Source organism: Bombina bombina, chromosome 2 (genome assembly GCF_027579735.1).
Source record: "Bombina bombina isolate aBomBom1 chromosome 2, aBomBom1.pri, whole genome shotgun sequence".
In the NCBI taxonomy this organism is placed as follows: domain Eukaryota; kingdom Metazoa; phylum Chordata; class Amphibia; order Anura; family Bombinatoridae; genus Bombina; species Bombina bombina.
Window position 1 is genome coordinate 555081992 of NC_069500.1, and position 25839 is coordinate 555107830.

The following is a 25839-nucleotide window of genomic DNA, read 5'->3' on the forward strand; positions in this document are numbered from 1 at the left end:
ATGTAAGTTTACAGGGAGTGCAGAATTATTAGGCAAATGAGTATTTTGACCACATCATCCTCTTTATGCATGTTGTCTTACTCCAAGCTGTATAGGCTCGAAAGCCTACTACCAATTAAGCATATTAGGTGATATGCATCTCTGTAATGAGAAGGGGTGTGGTCTAATGACATCAACACCCTATATCAGGTGTGCATAATTATTAGGCAACTTCCTTTCCTTTGGCAAAATGGGTCAAAAGAAGGACTTGACAGGCTCAGAAAAGTAAAAAATAGTGAGATATCTTGCAGAGGGATGCAGCACTCTTAAAATTGCAAAGCTTCTGAAGCGTGATCATCAAACAATCAAGCGTTTCATTCAAAATAGTCAACAGGGTCGCAAGAAGCGTGTGGAAAAACCAAGGCGCAAAATAACTGCCCATGAACTGAGAAAAGTCAAGCGTGCAGCTGCCAAGATGCCACTTGCCACCAGTTTGGCCATATTTCAGAGCTGCAACATCACTGGAGTGCCCAAAAGCACAAGGTGTGCAATACTCAGAGACATGGCCAAGGTAAGAAAGGCTGAAAGACGACCACCACTGAACAAGACACACAAGCTGAAACGTCAAGACTGGGCCAAGAAATATCTCAAGACTGATTTTTCTAAGGTTTTATGGACTGATGAAATGAGAGTGAGTCTTGATGGGCCAGATGGATGGGCCCGTGGCTGGATTGGTAAAGGGCAGAGAGCTCCAGTCCGACTCAGACGCCAGCAAGGTGGAGGTGGAGTACTGGTTTGGGCTGGTATCATCAAAGATGAGCTTGTGGGGCCTTTTCGGGTTGAGGATGGAGTCAAGCTCAACTCCCAGTCCTACTGCCAGTTTCTGGAAGACACCTTCTTCAAGCAGTGGTACAGGAAGAAGTCTGCATCCTTCAAGAAAAACATGATTTTCATGCAGGACAATGCTCCATCACACGCGTCCAAGTACTCCACAGCGTGGCTGGCAAGAAAGGGTATAAAAGAAGAAAATCTAATGACATGGCCTCCTTGTTCACCTGATCTGAACCCCATTGAGAACCTGTGGTCCATCATCAAATGTGAGATTTACAAGGAGGGAAAACAGTACACCTCTCTGAACAGTGTCTGGGAGGATGTGGTTGCTGCTGCATGCAATGTTGATGGTGAACAGATCAAAACACTGACAGAATCCATGGATGGCAGGCTTTTGAGTGTCCTTGCAAAGAAAGGTGGCTATAATGGTCACTGATTTGTTTTTGTTTTGTTTTTGAATGTCAGAAATGTATATTTGTGAATGTTGAGATGTTATATTGGTTTCACTGGTAAAAATAAATAATTGAAATGGGTATATATTTGTTTTTTGTTAAGTTGCCTAATAATTATGCACAGTAATAGTCACCTGCACACACAGATATCCCCCTAAAATAGCTATAACTAAAAACAAACTAAAAACTACTTCCAAAACTATTCAGCTTTGATATTAATGAGTTTTTTGGGTTCATTGAGAACATGGTTGTTGTTCAATAATAAAATTAATTCTCAAAAATACAACTTGCCTAATAATTCTGCACTCCCTGTAGATGCCGGACCATTTTTGGTGAACAACCTGGGTTGTCCTTGCTGATTGGTGGATAAATTCATCCACCAATAAAAAAGTGCTGTCCTGAGTACTGAAACCCAAAAAAAAGCTTAAATGCCTTCTTTTTCAAATAATGATAGCAAGAGAACGAAGAAAAATTGATAATAGGAGTAAATTAGAAAGTTGCTTAAAATTGCATGCTCTTTCTGAATTACAAAATAAAAAATTTGGGCTCAGTGTCCCTTTAAATGTGGACAAAATGAATGTTAAGCATCCCCAAGGCATAATAGGGTACAGACAATTGTTATTGAGTATAATATAAAAAATAAAGACCTGACCTTCCAGTATGAAGTTAAAAGAACAGTCTACTAGATACATAATCTAGATAATTCCTTTATTACCCATTCTTTAGTTTTGCATAACCAACACAGTTATATTAATATACATTTTACCTCTGTGATTACCTTGTATCTAAGCCTCTGCAGACCCCCTTTTTCAGTGCTTTTGACAGACCTACATTTTAGCCAATCAGTGCTGACTCATAAATAACTTCACGGGAGTGAACACAATATTATCTATATGGCACACATGTCTAGCTGTAAAAAAACTGTCAAAATGCACTGAGATGGCTTAGAAATCAGTTTAAGCCTACCTAGGTTTAGCTTTGAACAAAGAATTATAAAAGAGCAAAGCAAATGTGATGATAAAAGTAAATTGGAAAGTTTTTTAAAATTGTTTGCTTTTGTTTACAGTTGCTGTAAATATCACTTTTGTATATACAGTATTATTTTTTTATTGAAAATGTTTTCTTCTTTTAGTAAACAATGTTGGAATGCTTCCCAATCTTGACCCTTGCCGATTCCTTAGTGGAAAAGATAACGACAAGGTAAATGATATGCCTGTTATATGTTACACTTAAAGGAATATATTTATAATATATTTTCTTAATGCTATTACAACTGCAAAGAAGGATTTTTTAATGGATTGCTACTAAAACAAGATTTGTTCATACTGGAAAATCAGTTTGTTTTTTTCACATTCCTACTGGTGGCATAGTATCCAGGTACTAATAAGGTATATTGCCTTTCTTGGAGTAAGTAGAAACTTTTTCAGTCTTGTTTCCTCCTTTAACTTTGGGGTCTAGTCCAAATCCTCAGATAAGAAGGTCTCAATTTCAGACGATAACGGGAAACATGTTTTTCAAATGATCACAAGCGAAAACGTGTCTGGTCGCTAAATACCCAAAGTAGAGAACAAGTTTTCACTAGAAAAGTTTCTTAAAATGTGTTTTCGATTGTTGAATACTTTTTATCATGATTTAAACTGGAAATTCAACCAAAACTGACATATAAAATGGCTGTTTCATACCTCTTAAAGGGAAAGTTTACTAAAAAAAATCCCCTTTAATTTGTTCCCAATGATCCACTTTACCTGCTTGAGTGTATAAAATATTTACAAGTATTTCCTTTACACTTATATTGACATTTGAAATAGTTGAATTAACCTGTGGTATCCCAACCTATTCTGAAAGTTTTTAGTCTTTTATCCAAGCTGTGTAAACACAGCTAGCACAAGAAATTACACTCCCAGTAGGATATAGAAGAGAAAAGGTAATAAAATGTTAATTTTCCATTGTTCTCTACAAGTATTGGTCTTTGGTTTACGGACAGATATAAAATAAAGAAGCAGGTATATGTACACAATGTGATAAAGTAATGATATCTGATCACACCTACAAGCTCAACCCATTTTATTAGGTTGTGGCTTCAAAACACAAAGTCAGTTATTTCATATACACAAATAAACCTTAAAAAGCTAATTCTCATACATTTTATACTCTGCAGTTGGTAAACAAAGTAATTGGAAACACATTAAGGGAAAAATAATTTTACAGTATACTGTCCCTTTAAGGTTACATTACAGTTATTTAGAATTAACCCTTTCTACAGTGTGTAAGTGAAATCAACATTTACATGTGTGATATTAACCTATTGTAGTCTGAATCCATCCTGAAAGGTGGTAAACAATATGAATACTATATATAGATAGATAGATAGATAGATAGATAGATAGATAGATATAGATATATAGATATAGGCCTAATGAGTATAACAAGAATGTTTGCTCAATCATTATATTGACACTTTTAACATTTTAAAAGTATTTTTTTTTAACTTCCAATTTTTAATTGAGAAAGCACTGTTTTCCTGTTTGGCGGAATATACATCTAAATCAAGAACACTACGGGTTTCTATTAGAAGGAATTGACCGCAACTTATCTCATCTTTTTAATATGGGATTGTAACAGCTCTCACATTGTAAATTGTGAAACTGCAAAGTGATAAGGTTTCCCCCATTGCAATAATGTAGCAGCAAAAATGCTGGCAAAATTGGAAATCCACATTATCAAGAACAGGGTTTTGTCTTTGCATCATTTCTATTACTGTACATACAGTAGATTAATACACGAGATACAATATTGTAAATCATGTTGTTTTTTTTTTAAAACACATTTACTGCATCTTTTATATTTTTTTACACAAATGAGATTGGCAAACAGCGAAATCCTGGTCACGGAGGCACGATTCTGTTTGAAATGCCACTTATGAAGACGACTGAATCTGAAATCACAACAATGTAAATTAAAAACAAACATTTACAGAATGAGATTGCTACATGCAATATCTAGATGTTATTATCGGGATTTATGTTTTCTCCTTTTCCTGCAGATACCATTCATTAGCTGTACAGGATATCAAATATTAAATACATTTACATATGTAAATTTGTGTCCTACCCTTTGTAGACGAACTATGCAATAGTGCTGAGTAGAGCTTCAGACCATGTATAGCGAAATACACCTCTAAAATTTCACCTATGACCATTTCAGAGTGTCTTGCACATGTGCAACATAAACAAATTATTCTAAATTGTCTCAGAATACTTGCAAATATGTAAAAAAAAAAAAAAAAGGCACGTTTTGGAGTTTATTAAGTGCATTTATCTGTCAAATTCTAGAAATGTAAAATGGTCTCAAAAAAACTTAGAGAAAATGGATTCTAATCAATGAGAACATTTTGGCTAAATGCTAGAAACATGTTCTTGACTCCAAGAAACACCTGAAAACCCACAATTTTGATTGTGTTGAAATGAAAAGTGCCCTTTTTTTTTATAGGGAGCTACATTACTTCAAAGCAGGGGTATATATTTCTTCTTCACTTTACTGAATTTACCAAGATTAGATTTACAGTGATGTAAAGGATGCAATATGCTTATCATTGAAATGAATGGATGTTTCTGTTTGTTGTATACCATCTGGCTTTAATATTGTGTTTTACCTTTGATACAATCTCTTTCTTTGAAGACAATACAAGTTAAAGGGTCACAGTACTACACAATTTATTTTACATAAATGTGTTTCCAATGACTTGTTAAACCATCTGTGGAGACGTAAATGTAATGGAAATTTCTTATTCATGTTTATGTTTGTTCATTGAAACCACAAGCCATTGTTTTCAAGAACATGTAGTTTCAAATGAGCAAAGCCTACAGGAAGAACAGATCTGCTTATCTCATATTCCAAAAATCCAAACTTATTCTGTAATCCAAACTTTTTAAATAATATCTTTTTTAAAATAAAATGATCAAAAATCACTATTTTCCCTGCCTCCAAGTCACAATTTTCTCTGCTTGTGTCTTTGGTCTGTTTTTTTTTTTGGTGTTCTAAAATGCAAATATTAGTCTATATTTAATTACAACAACGACTATTACATTTCTCAAAAAGGTACCAAAGGTAATGAGAGTGGCGCTCATTAAAAATAAACTGGGAAAGAAAAATACAAACGGATTTTAAAAAAGTGTATACTTTAATATAATGAATCAAATGATGAAAACTTTATTCTAAATGTCTTATAAAACAAATAAATATCAGTAAAAAACAATTGTGGCCACAATATAATATGCTATAAAATCACAGTGGGTAATACACAATCTAATAGATAGACTTTGCAAGGTGTGGATATCTAACTTGCTACAAATTGAGCAAGATGTCTGTAATATATGTATCAACTGATCGATGGTATCGTCATGGACATAATAGCTTGACTATTTACAATACATATAGCATCCGCTATTAAACATATGCAAAACAACAAATGCAAAACAACAAATGTCAAAAAAATGTATACACCATAAATGTGAGCATACGTAGGTTTAGAGTTTACTATAATCGCCAATAGCTATGCTATGTGTCGGCTGTTAAATGACTCGTTATTCAGTGTGCGCACACTATTAATAAAATGGTATTTTCATCCACAGGATATAGGTCTTTAGTACTTATTCCTGATGTTAGGCTGAAATGAAAGATTTTACTTGGCTTCTGAATCGTGAGTTACCAGTCCTTAGGAGGTTATCAATGTGTTCCTGTGAGGGCTGCTAATTCCAGCCGTTTTTTCTACTCACATGCTACTCAGTAACCTATCAGAAAAAACGGTTGTTTCAGGTGGAATTCAAAAACTCAGTATTTCCTTCAAACTGCAGAATCTATCAAGATCGATAGATATTTGTAATCTGTTTTTGTAGCGTTCCAAGGAGTCACTTCTACATGTTTCGGCTCAGCAAAGAGCCTTTATCAAGATGACTCAATTTTGTTTCTGCGGGTAATTTATACCCTTTAGCTCTAAATTAAAATTAACCATTTGTTGTATTTAAAGTGACAGGTACATTAAATAACAGCAACAGATAAAACTATGCACATTAAATTCATGTATGCTTTAATATGAACTAGCTGCTTCTACATTATAATCTTTAAAATACAAAAATTTCATAGCATTAGTAAAAAGATACATTTGTCTATTTTTACGGTTCAATATGAATGGAATAGTATAGATTTTTGGAAATATCAGACAAAATAAATCTCTTTATAACATTAAAATAGCTCAATTTTTTATTAAATAAATTCATTATATAAAGTGAAAAAATATATAAAATAAATCCATTTGGAGTTATTTATAAAAAATCTAAAAAAATAGTCAAAATATATATGTTTATATAGAAAACTTTTGGATCGATATATTTCACAAATAATGTATAAAAACCTTAATCCCTAGTTGATTTAGTAAAGGGAATTTGTATTCTATTTATAACTTAGTGTTCTTGAAAGATTTAAGTGGTATATCAAACATATTAAATAAAGGGATTTAAATCAAGTTCCGCATTTAGTCCTCTTGGGGTTAGAGAGTTAAAGTTTACTTTAAGTTCTGCTTCATTATACAAGAGGTCTATACTTTTATTACCACCTCTATGGGCAGTTACTTTTTTCAAACCCCAATATAGGAGCCCATCTGTTTTTTGATTGTGATAATCCTTAAAGTACTTAGATAATAGATGATCTTCATATCCCCATTCAATATTTAATAGATGTTGCCTAATTCTATCTCGTAGGGGTTGTCCAGTTTGTCCCAGGTACTGTTTTTTTTACATGGACATTGGATTAGATAGACTATATTACTGTCAGTGCATCTGATAATGTCCCTGATCTTATATTTAAAATCTGTTTGACTAGAGCTCCCTATTTTGCATTTTTTACTAAATTTACAAGCTTTACATGATAAACATGGAAAAAAACCTTCCAGTTTATTCCCTTTTAAATCGGTATAGTAACCATCTTTTTTATTATTCTTTTTAAATTTGCTTGGTGCAAGTACATTTTTTAGAGTTTTTGCTTTTCGATAAATTAATCTTGGTTTATCTTCTATAATTTCACTAAGGATAGGGTCTTTTTTATAAAGTGCCAATGCTTATTTAAAATTTTATCAATTAATCTATAATCAGAGTTATATTGTGTGATGAATGCAGTATCAAATGTATTTGGTGTCTCAGATTTGTTGACTAGTACATTCATATTAACCTTTGATCCTCTATATAGCATCTCAACGCTATCTTTTTTCTCTGAATCAATCTTTGCTTCCATTATTCATTCTGAATTGTATCCTTTTTCTATAAATTTAGTTTTTAAAATTTTGGCTTGATGTAACTAATCCTCTACAGATTACAATTTTTTCTTAACCTAAGGAACTGACCTTTAGGGCTATTTAATTTCCATTGTTCCAAATGACAACTTGTTGAATGTATATAATTATTTTTGTCTACCTTTTTAAAAAAGTTTTTGTTTTAATCCTCTTATCTGTTGCTTCTTTAGTGAGATCTAGAAAGGTTATACTTGCGTTACTTACTTCATGAGTGAAATAAATACCCCAATCATTGGTATTGAGGTCTCCCATAAAAATATCAAATAATTCTTGGCCTCCCCTCCATATACTCAAAATATAATTGATGAAACGTTTGAAAAGCACAAGGTTTGCACCCCAGCTAGAGTTAATAATGTGATGCTGTTCAAAAAGACCCATAAATAAGTTTGCATAACTGAGTGCAAACCTAGTGCCCATCGCTGTTCCCTTAATTTGAAGGAATAATTCAGCATTAAAACTAAAATAGTTATTTTCTAGAATAAATGAGATGCACTGTAACAAAAAATCTGCTTGTACTGTAGGTAGGCTCTTATCTCTATGTAAATAAAATTGTGTCACTTCTATACCTAGTGAATGTATGATATTAGAATATAATGAGTTAACATCACAAGTGGCAAATAAGAAATTTTCTTGCCATTCCATATTTTGGAGAATATTAATCAGTTGTGTAGAATCTTTTAAGAAAGACGGAAGTTCCACAACATATTTGTGAAAGAAGTTATCTACATATTTTGATAAATTAGATATGAGTTTATACCCAATATAATTGGCCTTCCAGGTGGTTTTTCCAAAGACATATGTATTTTGGGGAGGTAGTAGAAAATGGGGGTCCTAGGTACTGTGTTTTTTAGGAACTGAAATTCTTTGTTATTAATTATGTTCTCTTCTTTAGCATAGTGCAATATTTTGTCTAGTCTTCTAATTTGATCCTCAACTGGATTTTTAGTTAATCTTATATATGTACTTGTGTCATTGAGAAGTCTATAAGCTTCTTTTAGGTAATCTTCAGTATTTAGAATGACTAATCCTCCACCTTTATCCACATATTTTATTATTATCTCTGGGTTATTTTTTAATTCCCTTAGGGTATTATTCTCTCGTCTCGTGAGGTTTTGTGTATATCTTTTTTATTATTTTTTGGATCAAAATTCTGTACTTCTTCTTTGACTGATTTTTCAAACTTTTCTAAAAATGTTCCCTTTTCTTGTTTGGGGAAGAAGTCAGATTTATTTTTAAGCTCAGTGTGAAGATACTGATTATTTTTAAGATTTTCTTGTTCTAGGGATCTTTCCAAGGGATTTTTTGAAAATACATCTTTAATGTCAATTTTCTTACAAATTGGTTTATGTTAATCATTGTTTGGAATTTATTCATTCTACAAGTTGGGGCAAAAGATAGCCCTTTATTTAGAACAGAGGTTTGTTCCTCACTCAAAGTTATATTACTTAGGTTAAAAATCCCCTTTGTTAGATCTACTTCTGCCTTTTGTTTCCTAGTTGTTCTTTCCCTCCCTCTTCCTCCTCTAATCTTCTTTTTCCTCTTCTTGACCAATCTCTGTTTGGGGTTGATTGATATACTTTTTCTGATTACAGTACTGTACTATCTTTCTGAGGGTACAAAAGTAGTAATTGTGATATAAAACTACCTTTAGGTTATATGTATAAGCTGTATAATACATTATAAGATATTGTCATTTGCAATTGGTTCCATCCCCCCTCCTAACTGTCCCATTTTACAGATGCAAATATTCTGGTCCCAAGCAGTTTGAATAAAGGATTTTCTACCTTCAAGAATTGTAATAATAAACCTTAAAAACGTTTAATACTATACCCTAAGTATAACAAGTCATTGGGAACATATAAGGGGAAAATACAGTACAATGTCCATTTAAATCTTCATGTTCAGTTGTCTAATCTACAAGTTTAAGTGTCTCATAAAACAAATGCCTTATAGTTCCCAATGTTTATTGAAATGCATATCTATTGGTTTATGAACTCTTCTTTTACAGGTATGCAGCTTTAATCTTATGATTTGTTGCAGTTTTCCAGTTTCAGTGGATTCCCTGTGATCCTGCTGCCGTTCTGTCTAGTTTGTAGCCCAATCCTGTTACTGATGGAGAATGTGACATATTTTGAAATGTTGTTTTCCTGACTGGCTTTGTACCATTGAGTAAGCATTGCTAACTCTTCCTGGTTTACAAGACTTTCTTGACCCCTGAACCTACTTACAATTTGCACAAAAGTGGTAAATAAACAGCAACACAAAAGAGACTGCATACCTTGCTGTAACCCCTCAGGCAAGGTCACGATATGTTTGTATCTGCACCTGCTGTTGTGTCTTGCAGTTTCTAAGGCCCCAAACGTCATTCTAAGAGAGCAGCATGTATGATTCTTAAGCGTCTAATCCCTAGAGTACAAGTACACATAGCATAGTGCTGTAGGCTGTCCTGTGAGGTTAGTAGGAAAATCCAAAAAAATTTAAAAAAAAATCAGAAATAATAGATTGTTCTGAATAGAACAATCATTATTTATTCAGGATAAAAGAGGCCCAAAATATGCTCATCATCATATCAAATACAGTTCAGTAAGGTAGATTAATTTGTCCTGTCTTTTAGTCTGGTGGTGGAGTCTAATCTCATTTGTGAATACGCTTCTTCAGTTAGTGAAGAAAATATATTTGTTCTATGTAATACAAGTCACTTACAATTTACTTATATGGACATAGAACTAAAGAAAATAAAAAATACATTGTTACATGCTTGTACATGAATAAATGAAAACAAATCCTTACAATGATAGCTTGCTGTACTATCATTTAACATCTCTTATCTTTGGTTTGTTTAAAGATTGCAAGATTAAATACAACCTTTACTTTGCAAGGTTAGAAGGTTTAACATAAATATGCTTATTGCCTTGAGCAATGCTGCAGTGAATATAAAGAAAAGTCAAAATGATTCTAATATGTTTAATAATCACTACAACCTTTCCATCCCACAGAGTGTAATCAACTGCAATATAACATCTACTGTTAAGGTATGTACCAGTAACATGATGAAATCAAAACTATTTATTGTTAAATACTTTTCTAAACATTGATTGTAATGCAGTACATGTTTGTTCACTTTGTGTAATTAAGTACATTTGTAAATATTATAGTAATTTTAGTTTAATTTAGGTGAAAACTTCTAGCTTTAGTGAACCTATCCAATTTGCAAGAATTCTTTTAACAATATTATACATTTTGCAAATACTGCAGCTATCTAGTGCTCAAAAGTGTATAACATTATTAAAAGCATTCTTGGGCCCAAGTGCTGAGGGGGGCATAGCAGCCAGTCTATACATAGGCGTGTGCAGAATGTGTACAATCCTAATGCTAGTTAGCTAGCTTTTTATTAGTGCAGGTTGTAGTGCACTGCTATCTTTCTATCTATTTCTTTATCTATTCTCAAAATAATTATACACAGCGGCATGTATATTATTACTCTAGCTTACGAGTTATCTTTGGGGGCCCAGGGGTCAATTCCTACAAAAAAAGTGTGGGAAATCAGCAAGACTTCCAACCCCCTCACAATTAATATATATATATATATATATATATATATATATTTATATATTTATATATATATATATACTGTATATATATATATATATACATATACACACACACACACACGCATTGTATTTATATGTATATAATCTATACCCTTTGGTTAATGAAAGCAAATTAAATTCAGTGAACGGTTGAATTGTTGCCTTTGAGCCTGAGAATCCTCCTCTGTCACAGAGTCTCACCCACTTAAGGTGCAATAGTCCTATTTCTACGGAAGGGAGATAAATAATCCCAGAACAAGTCACACAGAAATGTAAGCACCGTGTGTTACACACAGAATAGGGTGTTCAGGCTCGCTGACAGGCTTGCATTTAGTGTATTGTAAGAAGTGTTATTGCCCATTATTAGAGGATCTCACTATCCCTCTAACCAGATTATGCTTCAGTTCCTTCCACCAGCAGAAGCACTGTTTATCGAAGTGTTTCTGTTCTTCGTCTAGAGGCAACTTAGTTTCTACTGCAAAAATAGTGCAGGAACTCCGTTCCCATGCATTCCCGCTCAACCTGACCCCTAGGGGGGTCCAAAACATTTTGTACCAGGGCCCTCTGTTGAGTATTACCTAGGTATGCTCTTCGACAAAGAGTACCACAAGAACAAAGTACATTTTAAAACATAATTGGAAAGTTACTTAAAGTTTATGCTTTATCTGAATCATGAAAGAACAAAATGTTAGTTCTTCAAGATCAAGAATAAACATGAAAATGAAACATCTCTAGAAAAGCAGTGAAACTCACCAATATACTGTAATTGATAACACCATGAACTTATTCTAAGGAAGGGAGAGTAAACACAAAAATGTCTATCCTTCATTTAAAAGAGCATTATTTAAACATGTTTCATTTTTTGTGCATAAAAAAGTGTAAGTTAAAGGGACAGTCTACACCCAATACATAGTTTTGATTACTTATTGTTACATACCAGGGAAGCATCCTTTAAATGGTCCCACATCTATAAACTTGTAAAAAGTACATGAAACATTTAAATATTCATTGTTTGTTAGGAGACAAAAATGGTCACCAAGCTCCGCCCACCTATTGCATATATATTTTGGTATGCTAAGTTTCTCCTATCACGATTGACTCTTAAATACTTTTTCCTACTTGCAAATGCTGATTTCTGCATGTGCAATTTGAAATAGCTAACTGAAAAATATTAAACATGCACTGCTAAACTGTCATACAAGAAGACAACTAACTGGATAAGAGGAAAGCTGTGCGTGGAGCTTGGCAACCATTTTCGGTTGCTAATAAATTATCATTATTTAAAGGTTTCATGTACTTTTTACAAGCTTATAGATGTGGAACTTATTGCAAGATGCTTGTCTGGTATGTAACAATAAGTAATAAAGAATAAGTATGTTAGGGCCAAATTATCAAGCTCTGAATGGAGCTTGATGTTCCTGTTTCCGCACGAGCCTTCAGGCTCGCCGGAAACAGTAGTTATGAAGCAGCAGTTTAAAGACCGCTGCTCCACAACTGGTCTGTAATCCGCCTAATCCTATACGATCGGGCTGATTGACACCCCCTGCTAGTGGCCGATTGGCCGTGAATCTGCAGGGGGCGGCATTGCACAAGCAGTTCTGGTGAACTGCTTGTGCAATGATAAATGTCAATAGCATATGCTACATAAAAGAACAGAAGCGCCACATGGCCTAATATTGTTTGACAAATGATAACTGTGTAGTGTAATAACTGTGTAGTGTCAGTGTAATAACACACTCACATTTGGTGAGCCACCCCTAGTGGTGTAGATGAGGCGGCCTGGGATCATACACAGTCACCCAGCAGACTGATCTCCAAAGGCTGATCAATGCCCTGTAGAAGGATTACACAAATACAGCGCCTATAGGCCTAGTATTGTTTGAACATGTGATGGCAGTGGTATGTGGTAATAAATATACTCACATTTAGATGAGCACCTCCCTTGGTGCACTAGAGGCAAACTGGGATCAAACAGTCACCCAGTAGACTGATATCCGATAGGCAGGAACTCCCAAAGGTCCAGATAGGAGTAAAAAATATAATATAATAAAATAGAATAGAGGTCTGGCAGCAAGAGGTAAGTATAATCAAAACTTACTTTATTAAAATAGATAAAAACTAGCAACGCGTTTCTCATCCAAACAGTGGATGTTTCATCAGGCTTAATACAGAATGAGTAAAAACACTTGCTATATATGCCAAACCAATTAACCTAGACAATGCATAACACCTGAAGTGGGTGGTACCTAATTGAACCTGTCAACAGAAATCACATGGGCTTGCCCTAAGGAATAGTAAATGGTCTGTGTGTACACAACCTCATTAATAAACATAAAATATATATATAATAATTTGACAATGTGTGAGATAAATAGTGTGAAAATGGACAAATCATGTTATGAGAAAATAATAATAATAATGGTATGATGGAAGTAGTCTTTTAGTCTATCCTGACATACGTTGTGTGGAAGTAGTCTTTTAGTCTATCCTGACATACGTTGTGTGGAAGTAGTCTTTTAGTCTATCCTGACATACGTTGTGTGGAAGTAGTCTTTTAGTCTATCCTGACATACATTGTGACTTACATATTACACTGGTTGATATACCATTCATTTAAATTTTAATTGATTTATATATTCACTGATACACTGATATAGGATATTTATTCCTTAGTACTGTGTTATTGGTCTTTATATTAATCAATCATATATAACTGATATCTATCTGCTGACACATTGCTGTGGGATCTCTTTCCAAAATTGTGAAAAAAATGTATTTACCTATTGGGGTGTATATATAATCCATCTAAGATTAAGATAATTCTTGTGAGATATCTGTACTTTACATAAAGGTCTCTCACCTACTGCAACATTTGCTGCTTTACATAGTCTGGTGTACCAAGGGCGCCCCCTATCTCTCCTACTTTTAACAGCGTATGCTGTTGGCATTCAGCGTTGTCTGTCGGACATGATAAGCTACAGCGTATCATGTTGGACAGACATTTATAAATTGGCCGCTTGGTCTAGACTCTTCCTTTAAATCCATGTATTTTGATTTTGAAGATCACTGGATGCCTGTGTGTAATTGGGCCTTTAGGGCTGATTGCTCCAACTTCTTTTTCATGGCATGAATCACAAGCTTAAAAAGAAAACAAAAATATCTCTTGGCGCACGAACATCCATTTTACACACAAAAAAAAGACTGTAATCATTTCTAAAATCGTCTCTCATAGATGCCACAAAGAAAAAAATGTAAAGGCCCATTTAAGTATAATTAAGGCTATTCCTCATATTAATTACTTACACCATTTAGATCCCATTCCAATCCACTAGAGTTTTCCTTGCAAACAAATCGTATATAGTTTATGGGAGTTGTGGTTTTGTTTTATATGGCATTGTAATCCATTAAAACGTATTTCTTTTTAATGACACGATGAGTCCACAAATCATCTAATTACTATTGGGAACACCACTCCTGCCCAGCAGGAGGCAGCAAAGAGCACCACAGCAAAGCCGCCAAACATCACCTCCCCTTACTCCCGCCCCAGTTTAAAATTTAAACTGACAGTAACGTTTTTTATGTTTAATAAAATTTTAAACATAAAAAACGTTACTGTCACTTTCAATTTTAAACGGTAACTTTTTTACTTTTTGTATTCTTAGAGGACATTGAACCTAACCGCTACTGCAAATCACCTCTACACCTCAGCTGCTTTGCTGAGGTGCCTACCTGCTTGTTGACACTGGCTCTCTATCTTGGGCAGGAGCCGTTTTAAAATTACAGATCCGGAACTCAGCAAGATATACAGGAACCGGACTCCGATGCTTGAAAACGCATAAATAACAGATATGCATAATATAAACAGATTCTATATGCTTCCCCTTCCGATCACCAGGAAGTAAGGGAAAAAAGGTGCGCAACACAAATTGCCACCTCCTCTAGGTCCGCCCATCGTGGGCGTCACCAAAAAAAATATCTCCCGGTCGGCATATTGTTTTAGATAAAAGAGAAACCGCGGGGAGTAGTGGAACCAACCATGCCTTATATTTCTGGCCCCAGTGCCTGCACCCAAGCTGTCCACAATAAAGAGCCCAAATTCCAATGAGCCTTAATGTGCGTGCCATTAGAAATAAAGTGACCAACTATTTCTGAGTCTCTCTTGCATCCCAGAAAATAAAGTCTGCACTTACCTCCTAACCTGCCCGACAGCAAGGCAGCTCCCAGGTTTGAGAGGTCCTCTCCCTCACATGGACCTGTGAAGAAAAGAAAAAATACTGAGTAATTTTACTTAGGCTTTCAGAGTTAGGGCAGCATCAGTATATGGGAGGCACAGTGAGAATTATGCCCCACAAGTTCCCATTGCTCTAAAACCACCACTGCTCTACTGAAGAGACTGATATGGACTACGGCTACACTCTAGGGGCGCGATCCGATATACGGCATAGTTTTCGGTGCAAGCGAGGGAACCCGCGCTGCCCATAATTTCACCTTGCACATCGGGCTATCCAATATACTGCACCATCAGATGCTAAAGTGGCGTAAGTAGGACAAACTGGCTTTGTTCCGAAAAGTGCGCAAATACACATTTTAGTCGTCGCAAGTACCTACGCCAGTATTTTGTCCACGGAAAGTCTCAATAAAGTGTAGTTTTATGCAATTTAGGCTAACCCTCATAAAAATTACCCGCGACTCCATCTAAAAATGCGCAACGTAATTACGCTATTCAAAAGTCATATATAAACCCATGCGCAGCCGCCATTTTCTTCAGTGTGTTTGGATGGTTCGTTGAGCTACAGCACACTACAGTGAGTTTAGGATTAGTAAGAGTAGTGAGAGAGGTGCAGCATAATAGTTAGTTAAGTCGGATTGTTGTTTGGGTAAGCTTGTACATTTACTTACACTTATTTTTACATATTGCACACATATTGCATGCATACATATACAAAATACACAACACTTTTTTTTTCTAACACCTCACACATTTTATTTCAATTTTACAGTGTGATAGGCTGAGTGTTTGGTTGTGATTGTGTGTGATTGAACTGGGAGTGAGTGTGAGTGTGTGAGTGTGTGTAGTGTGAGGATGGCAGGGAGAGGTAGGGTGGAGGGAAGGAGGGGAGCGGAGTTGCAGGGAGAGGAGTATTGTAGCGGACAGGAGGAGCAGCGGGGTCCCCGTCAGGGAGTTAGTGGAGTGGGGAAAGGGAGAGTTAGAAGGGATGATGGGAGGGGAGATGCCCAGAGACCAGGCACACTTAGAAGAGGGACAGAGGGTGCACATGGGGAGAGAAGGGGGAGGAGGGAGAGGATAGGGAGGATCCCACACCAGGGACATCCCAGGGAGCAAGCCAGGTGGCCACAGAGGATGAGCGCATGAGATGCCCAAACTTCTCATTTGATGAGAATGTTGCGCTAGTCCAGGCCATCATGGACAACCACAGTGCCCTCTTTGGCCAGGAGAAGAGCAAAGGCGTTGCCCGAAGGCATAAGGCAGCATGGTTGGCGGTAGAGGATGCTGTAAACAGTGTGGCCCCGCAGAGGAGGACTGTCGAGGGACTTAAAAAAAGGTAGAACAATTGTAAGAGGCGGGTGAAAGAGAAGATGGGGCAGGAAGCCATGCACCAGAGGGGAACAGGCGGTGGTCCACCCCTGGAAACCGAATACAACACCTGGCAGGAGAGGATAAGCAGCTCCCTGAGTATCACAGCAGTCCGTGGACTTCCAGGGGCTCGTGACTCATGGGCTGCAACCACAGCACCTCATGCTGGTGAGTAACATCCCACACACCAGTATTATATGTATTTGAGATATAACATCCTTTAATGTCACACATTCATGTACACAATGAGGAGCATGGTATTTGGCCTACTAACAAAAACATCTACAATTATATTTGACATTAATGCTATTTTACACAATGCAATTCATGATATGAGGTGGAAAAGTGCAATACTAACATGTCTCAGAGTAACACAGGCCACAAGCCACATGTTGAGTTTTCAGTAAATGGACACTATAGCCATCACAATACTTTTAGCTCAGACAGCTCAATTGTGTGACCATAGTGTCACTTAAAGAACACATTTTCTCCATCACTGACATGTACACATAACTATTGAATGAAACACATACCTGTATACTGTGCAGATTAAAATCCCTCATATCACAAATCACATTGTGCACATACATGGTATACAGTTTGACATGAGAATGAGTATTGTCCCTAGCATGTATCAATGTACATATGTATGCCCACATGGACATATATATGACTGTACTAATCCCTCTCATCATTTGACTCCTCCACAGAACCTCCTGTCACCAGGCTGAAAACAGGCATGCCACCACCTCCACCACCACCACCAGTCACAGGCATGCAGCCACCTCCACCACCAGTCACAGCCATGCAGCCACCTCCACCACCAGTCTTCAGGCAGCAACATGGACAGTATGCTCCCAGGCATGAGCAGGGTTGGATTGCCTCCATTTAGGACCCAGAAGTGATGCCACCACCATTGGCATACGACCCCTGGCAAGATACCTGGCCTGAGGAATATCCTTTTGGCTTTGAGGGGGAGCCAAGTCAGCCACGAAGGGTCCATGTCTTTACCCCCCCCAACACAATATCAGGCCAGTCATGGATGTCGCAAGAAATGCAAACTGGACAGGCTGAGTGGTCACACACTAGTCGTCAATGGGACTACCAATCCAGCCTGAGAGCTCCACCATCCTCTTCCCTTGGGAGAGCTCCGCCATCCACTTCCCTTGGGAGAGCTCCACCATCCACTTCCCTTGGGAGAGCTCCACCATCCACTTCCCTTGGGAGAGCTCCACCATCCGCTTACCTTGGGAGAGCTCCACCATCCGCTTTCCTTGGGAGAGCTCCACCATCCTCAGATTAGCATATAGCTGAAGTTGTCCATGAAGCACCAGCAGCTGAAGTTGTCCCTGAAGCTCCAGCAGCTGCAGTTGTCCCTGAAGCCCAGCAGCTGAAGTTGTCCCTGAAGTACCAGCAGCTGCAGTTGTCCCTGAAGCACCAGCAGCTGCAGTTGTCCCAGAAGAACCAGCAGCTGCAGTTGTCCCTGAAGCACCAGCAGCTACAGTTGTCCCTGAAGCACCAGCAGCTGAAGTTGTCCCTGAAGCACCAGCAGCTGAAGTTGTCCATGATGCACCAGCAGATAGAGCTGAACCTGCACCTAGAATCACTGCTGCTCAAGAGCCTGTAGATCCACTGTATTCTCCCCTGGGCGAGGAATACATTTCACTCCAGAGGAGGCTCATAACAAGCTGCGAGAGCAGACAAAATGGCCAACACAGATTTCACAGGAGCCAACAGAGGTTACTCCAGCATACCATAGAGCTGCAGAGGGACATGGCAGCATCATTAAATGGTATAGTACAAAACAAGTCTCAGATAATGAGAGTTATTTCTGATATGCAGATGCAGATTGACAACAGATGGCGGGAACAAAACCAACTCTTGTGTGTGTTGGTTGAGCACTTCACACACCAGCAGGACACTGCCTCCAGCCTTTCATCTGTGGCCAGCAATCCAGCAGAATCATCTGAAGCTTCCCAAACCAGGAGAACCAGGAAATCCACTCCAGCCACCTCGGCCCCCTCATCCAAGAAGCCTGTTATTTACCATATAATTGTCATCCACATCCATGTGAGGGGTGTTTTAGTACACTAATATTGTTTAAACATATAATAAGGCCTGTGTGGAAATGGCCCAAAAAAGGTAATATCATCATGTTTAGGACATATTCATGTTCTATAAACCACATCACATAGTTGTGTATGAAGGGTACATATAGTAATATTCATTTATAAGATGCAAATCAAGGTTTCTCACATTCAATGGATATTGACACATGGGCAGGGATAGGCACAAGGCAAGGCTGTGGTGGACATTTTCTGAGGTAAAAACCTTTAGTGAAGGACACCTTGCCTATCCCTGCACATGGGTATATATATCTAAATAATAATGTTTTTACAGAAGGTGTGAACATAAGGTATAAACATCCATTTTCATTCTTCTTAATGATAGTCAATAAATCATAGTGACCTAAACATGAATTAAACAAATGAGATATTTTCAGTAATTAGGGTGGTTAAGGGAAGGGGGTGTGATGTAGTAGTTTCATTTACATGCAGTGGAAATCCACAGTATGTAATTCTATGACCAGCTGCAGCAGGGGCATCAGCAGGGGCAGCACCATGACCAGGGACCTCAGCAGCAACTATTGTAATGTACTGTCACTTTAAGTTATTTAGCTGCAGCCTCATTCTCACATTCACACCTCCTTTATTAAGGGCTCTCTCTCACTCATTCATTGCTTGGTATTCTGTGTTATGACTGAGTCATAATACCAGCCTGTTCTATCTGTTCCTGCTAGCACCTTGCTCTTTTCGTTCCTGATTGGATTACTCCTAACCTCTGTGTTAACTTCTCATCCTTACCGGACTCCTGCTGACAATTTGCTATTGTTTGCAACTTACCTGTTTTTGTCTTAATCCTCAAACCCAGCCGACTTCGCTGACGTCACGGGCGGCCGCTCCAGCAACTTCCGGTTCCTCCACACACTGAGGATCAGCTGCGGCTCCGGTCTCCATTGCTACACGCTAGCATCTGTGAGTAAACCACAATCTTTCCTAATGGCAATAACATGTTTCATAAAGTGTGTCCTGCAATTCAACTACTGACTAATAACATTTTGGCAGCTTTCCTTCACGCCAGTTACTGTGAGTAATTCACACATTCTATTCATTTTTGGCAATAACTTTTATCCTCATCTGAGTCCTGCAAATATATATTATTTCTTTTGCTCATTTTGAAACCTGTTGCGTTAAACTATTTTTATTTTTTCATATGTCCACATATTCAATTAGCTATTCCTAGGTAAAAGGTCTCAACATCACAATTACTAGTTTGTTGATGTGAGAACTACCACCTAAATTAAATTTACCTTTTCCTCATATAAATGCCTAAAAGCACAGAGGCACATGTTAGAGGAAAAGGAACATTCACTATTTTTTCACTGTTTATATTTTTTAGAACATATCTTTGTCTTAAAGGAACATACCTTATACCAAACTGTTTCACTTAACAATACAAACAAATGTATTTTCAAAATTTATTTGCAAAAGTGATAATTTACATTTGGCTCATTACAGAAATACCAAGCCTTACAAACAAAGGAATGGATCCTGTGGAGTTATCCAACTATGTAGTAGCCCTAGGGGAAAAAGTGGATCAACTTAATCAGGGTCTTAGGGATCTACAGGTGGAAAATTTAACATTGAGAAATATCATCAAAGAGGGAATAAATCCTAAACCCTCACATAGTGAAACTCTCACAGAAAGCTTTTCAGACAGTTTCTTAATTCTTGTAATCTCTTTATAACATTAAAGCCCAAAACTTTCAGTACTGACAGAATAAAAGTCTGAACTGTCATTTCTTACCTTAGGGGAGAACCTAGGGCATGGGCAGACACATTATATGAACAGAACGATCCTATGTTAAATTCTATAGAGGATTTCTTTAAAGCTCTATCCTCACTTTATGAGGACCCACATAAGCAGCTTACTGCTGATAATAAATTAAGATCACTTAAACAAAATAAAAGACCTGTGGAAGACTATATTTCTGAATTTAAGATTTGGCAGATGGATTCAGGTTGGAACCAAATTTCCCTCAGGAATCAGTTCAGGATTGGTTTGTCTGAATTAATTAAAGACGAACTAGCAAGAATTGACATTCCAGAAAATTTAAATCATTTGATGCAGCTCTCTATTAAGATAGACCATAGAATCAGGGAGAGGAAATTAGAGAAATTTTCAACTGACTCTGACACTAGATCCACTATACATAGACCAATGATGCATAGTACTAAGAATACAGATGAACCAATGGACATCGGTGCCATCAAAGGACCGTTAACTCCAGAGGAAAAAATTCTGACATACCTTATGGTCATATATTTCCCCTCTCAGAACCAGAGTTACAAGACTTAAAAACTTATATTAATGACAACCTACGTAAGGGTTTCATTAGGCCCTCAACCTCGCCTGCAGGCGCAGGAATCTTTTTTGTAAAAAACAAAGATCTCTCTCTTCGCCCCATTGTTAACTATAGGGAGCTTAATAAGAGGACTGTTAAAGATCGTTATCCTTTGCCCTTAATTCCTGAGCTGATCGAAAGATTGAAAGGTGCTCAAATCTTTACAAAGCTCGATTTAAGGGGAGCATATAATTTAATACGTGTCAGACCTGGGGATGAGTGGCTTACCGCATTTAGAACAAGGTATGGTCTGTATGAATATACAGTCATGCCTTTTGGGTTATGTAATGCCCCGGCCACCTTTCAAAGATTTATCAATGACATTTTCAGAGATCTACTTGATACCTCGATGGTGATTTACTTAGATGTCATACTCATCTACTCATATTCTTTACAAGAACATGTAAAACATGTTAGAACAGTTCTATCTAGATTACAAGCACATAGTTTATACGCTAAGCTTGAAAAGTGCACATTTCATTCTACAGATATAACATTTTTAGGATACCATATAACACCTAAAGGTATCTCTATGCAAACAGACAAGATCCAGGTAATAACTGACTGGCCCACACCTAGGAACAAAAAAGATGTACAAAAATTTCTAGGATTTTCACCAAATTTTTACCGAAAATTTATTAAAGATTTTGCACGTTTAACTAAACCATTGACACAGCTAACAAAATCTAACGTCCCATTTAATTGGACTCAGTCTACTCAAGACATTTTTCAACATTTAAAGTCCTGTTTCACCACTGCTCCAATTTTAAAATTTCCTGACCCAAAATTACAATTCACCCTAGAGGTTGACGCATCAAACTACGCTATTGGCGCAATACTTTCACAGAGACAAAAACCTCAAGGTCCTTTGCATCCTATAGCATACTATTCATGAGTACTGTCAGCTTCAGAATTAAACTATCATATTGGTGAAAAAGAATTGCTTGCAATGAAAGCTTCTCTTGAACATTGGAGGCACCTGTTAGAAGGTACCTCTCTTCCCATACAAATATTCACTGACCATAGAAATCTACAATATTTAAAGACTCATCGCACTCTTACTTCTAGACAGGTGAGATGGAGCTTATTCTTCCCCCGATTCTCCTATACTATCATGTATAGACCAGCAAACAAAAATACAAAGGCAGATATTCTATCACGTCTACCGGAAAAACCTAAAGTGAATCTACCCTATGGTACTATCATTCCCAATAATTGTTTCCAAAATCTTTTAGCTGTTTTATCCATTGATGACAAAGATTTTCTTAATGAACAAATGAAAGATAACAGTTTTTCTAAAGAAAAATTGATAAAGCAGGCTGATGGTTTATATCATTTTAATAGTAGAATATATGTTCCACCAACGCTTAGAACACCAGTTCTAAGAACTATGCATGACTCACTCCTAACGGGTCACCCAGGTATTCAGAGGACTATTGAAATAACTAAACGATCTTATTGGTGGCCACAGATGCACCAAGATGTCAAGGAATTTGTACAGGCTTGTGAAGTATGTTCGACAAGTAAAATTGATAAACGAAAGCCTGTTGGCTACTTATTATCGCTTCCAATACCGGCCAAACCATGGTCAGACATTGCAACAGATTTCATCGCTGATCTGCCTATCTCTAATAACAACACAACCATCATGGTTGTGGTTGATCTCTTTACTAAATTGACACATTTTATACCATTCCACAAGTTACCAACCTCACTTGAGACAGCTCAATTATTGATTGATAATGTCATAAAACTACATGGGTTACCTCGCTCAATTACATCTGACAGAGGAACTCAATTCACCTTGCGACTTTGGAAAGAACTTTGTTCAGCTTTACAGATAGAAAGACGTCTAAGTATGGCTTTCCATCCACAAACTAATGGACAAACGGAGCGTACTAACCAGTGGTTGGAGGAGTACCTATGTTGTTTTGTCACCCAACAACAGGATAACTGGTCTTCCTTACTACCACTGGCTGAGTTTGCACACAATAACACACATCATTCATCAATTAATTCTATACCATTCTATGCTAATTATGGTTTTCATCCAGTCTTTCAATTTAACCCATAAACACAGAGTTCTTGTCCTGTTGTAAACGATACCACCAACACTATTGCAGAAACATTTTCTATTCTGGCTCAGAATATTAAAACAGTTCAAAACAGACAGAAAAAATATTACGACCTGAGGCGAAGATCAGCACCCAATTATGTGGTCAGTGATTTAGTCTGGCTATCAACGAGGAATTTACGTTTAACTAACCCGAGTAGGAAACTTAATAAATTCTTTATTGGACCTTTTCCTATTCGGTAAATTATAAACGAAAATGCTGTTACTCTGGATTTGCCTTCCCAGTACAAAATTCATCCCACCTTTCATGTTACTTTGTTGAAACCGTATATAACACTTCGGACTGAATCTGTCAAATCCACTCTTCAACCTCCCATCCAACCTGATCTTGAGTTTGAGGTTCATAGCATTATTGACTCTAGAAGGGTTTCTGGTCATTTACAATACCTCGTTCGTTGGAAGGGTTACTCATCAGAGGATGATTCTTGGGAACCTTCAGCAAACCTTTCAGCACCACGGCTTGTGTCTCTTTTCCATCGGCGCAACCCCGACCGACCACATCCTTGAACCTCAGAGTGGTTCATTTTGAGGGGGTCCTATGTAATGTACTGTCACTTTAAGTTATTTAGCTGCAGCCTCATTCTCACATTCACACCTCCTTTATTAAGGGCTCTCACTCACTCATTCATTGCTTGGTATTCTGTGTTATGACTGAGTCATAATACCAGCCTGTGCTATCTGTTCCTGCTAGCACCTTGCTCTTTTGGTTCCTGATTGGATTACTCCTAACCTCTGTGTTAACTTCTCATCCTTACCGGACTCCTGCTGAGAATTTGCCATTGTTTGCAACTTACCTGTTTTTGTCTTAATCCTCAAACCCAGCCGACTTCGCTGACGTCACGGGCGGCCGCTCCAGCAACTTCTGATTCCTCCACACACTGAGGATCAGCTGCAGCTCCGGTCTCCATTGCTACACGCTAGCATCTGTGAGTAAACCACAATCTTTCCTAATGGCAATAACATGTTTAAAGTGTCCTGCAATTCAACTACTGACTAATAACATTTTGGCAGCTTTCCTTCACGCCAGTTACTGTGAGTAATTCACACATTCTATTCATTTTTGGCAATAACTTTTATCCTCATCTGAGTCCTGCAAATATATATTATTTCTTTTGCTCATTTTGAAACCTGTTGCGTTAAACTATTTTTATTTTTTCATATGTCCACATATTCAATTAGCTATTCCTAGGTAAAAGGTCTCAACATCACAATTACTAGTTTGTTGATGTGAGAAATACCACCTAAATTAAATTTACCTTTTCCTCATATAAATGCCTAAAAGCACAGAGGCACATGTTAGAGGAAAAGGAACATTCACTATTTTTTCACTGTTTATATTTTTTAGAACATATCTTTGTCTTAAAGGAACATACCTTATACCAAACTGTTTCACTTAACAATACAAACAAATGTATTTTCAAAATTTATTTGCAAAAGTGATAATTTACATTTGGCTCATTACAACTATAGAATCAGCATGTATAGATGGAACAACAGGGGGTTGTAGGGCTTCCAGCACCGCTTGTGCTCCATGATGCACCCCTTGTGCCCTATGATGCACCCTTGTGCCCCATGATGCTGCCTATCTACGGAAAGCAGGAAAACATGGTGGCTAATGAGGATGTGCATTGGCGGGTTTTTAGGCTTCCTGTTGTGAGGTTGTGCTGTTTGTGATTGGTTTGACACACTTGCAGGGGCGGGAATAATAAATGCTTTGAAGACGTTTAACTATTTGTGATCAAGCTGCTGATATGTATGTTGTTGAGCATGCATTTGTTAGGCCTTCAGAGAGTTACGTTGGTTTCTAAGTCAGTGCAAGGATTGCTGCACCTGCAATTTGTGGCGAGATGAGAATGGAGTAGATTTTCTGAATTCTGCACGTGTAAGTCCTTACGCTGTATATTGGATACCAAACTGCGCGTGTTTTGTATGTCAGTCTATGGGTAAAAAAATACGGCCGAAGGCAGAAATATACGCGCTTAAGTTGTATGCTACGCCGTATATATGATACCAAACCCGCGCAATATTTGGCGTCACATGGGTGCTGCTCATTTTGTGAGTATTATACCATCTACCAGATTTGTTTCCACCTGTATTTCCACAGAGTTGCACTAGGAGGTGCCCTCTCTCTTTGTGATTTTTTTCGCAGATACAAGTTTCCTTCTTTCATCTTCACGAGAGGAGCTGCCCTTACATATGAGGATCTATTTCAACAGACCATATCCACAGATATTTTATTTTGGAACTCCACTTATATTGGACTTTGATTCAATAGACCTTTCTATCGGACACAGCTAAGTTGTTTTATATAGTACAATATATGACTACTGAATGGTTATTGTACATTAGTATTGAATACATCTATTTGACTTATTAGCTGTTAACTGTGGGTTTTATATGGATACAAGGTAGATGAAGGATTACTTGGCACTCTGTGCAGTAGGTAAAA

At 37.1% G+C, this 25839-nt stretch overlaps 1 protein-coding gene across 1 annotated transcript in view; it reads left to right on the forward strand.

The window, feature by feature from the left end:
• HSD17B3 (hydroxysteroid 17-beta dehydrogenase 3) overlaps positions 1-25839 on the forward strand; it is a 319986-nt gene that overhangs the window by 149077 nt on the left and 145070 nt on the right. Inside the window, exons 5-6 of the mRNA XM_053699963.1 lie at positions 2395-2462; positions 10602-10637. Of these exons, the coding sequence (XP_053555938.1) occupies positions 2395-2462; positions 10602-10637 (104 nt within the window). The remainder of the gene's footprint in view (positions 1-2394; positions 2463-10601; positions 10638-25839) is intronic.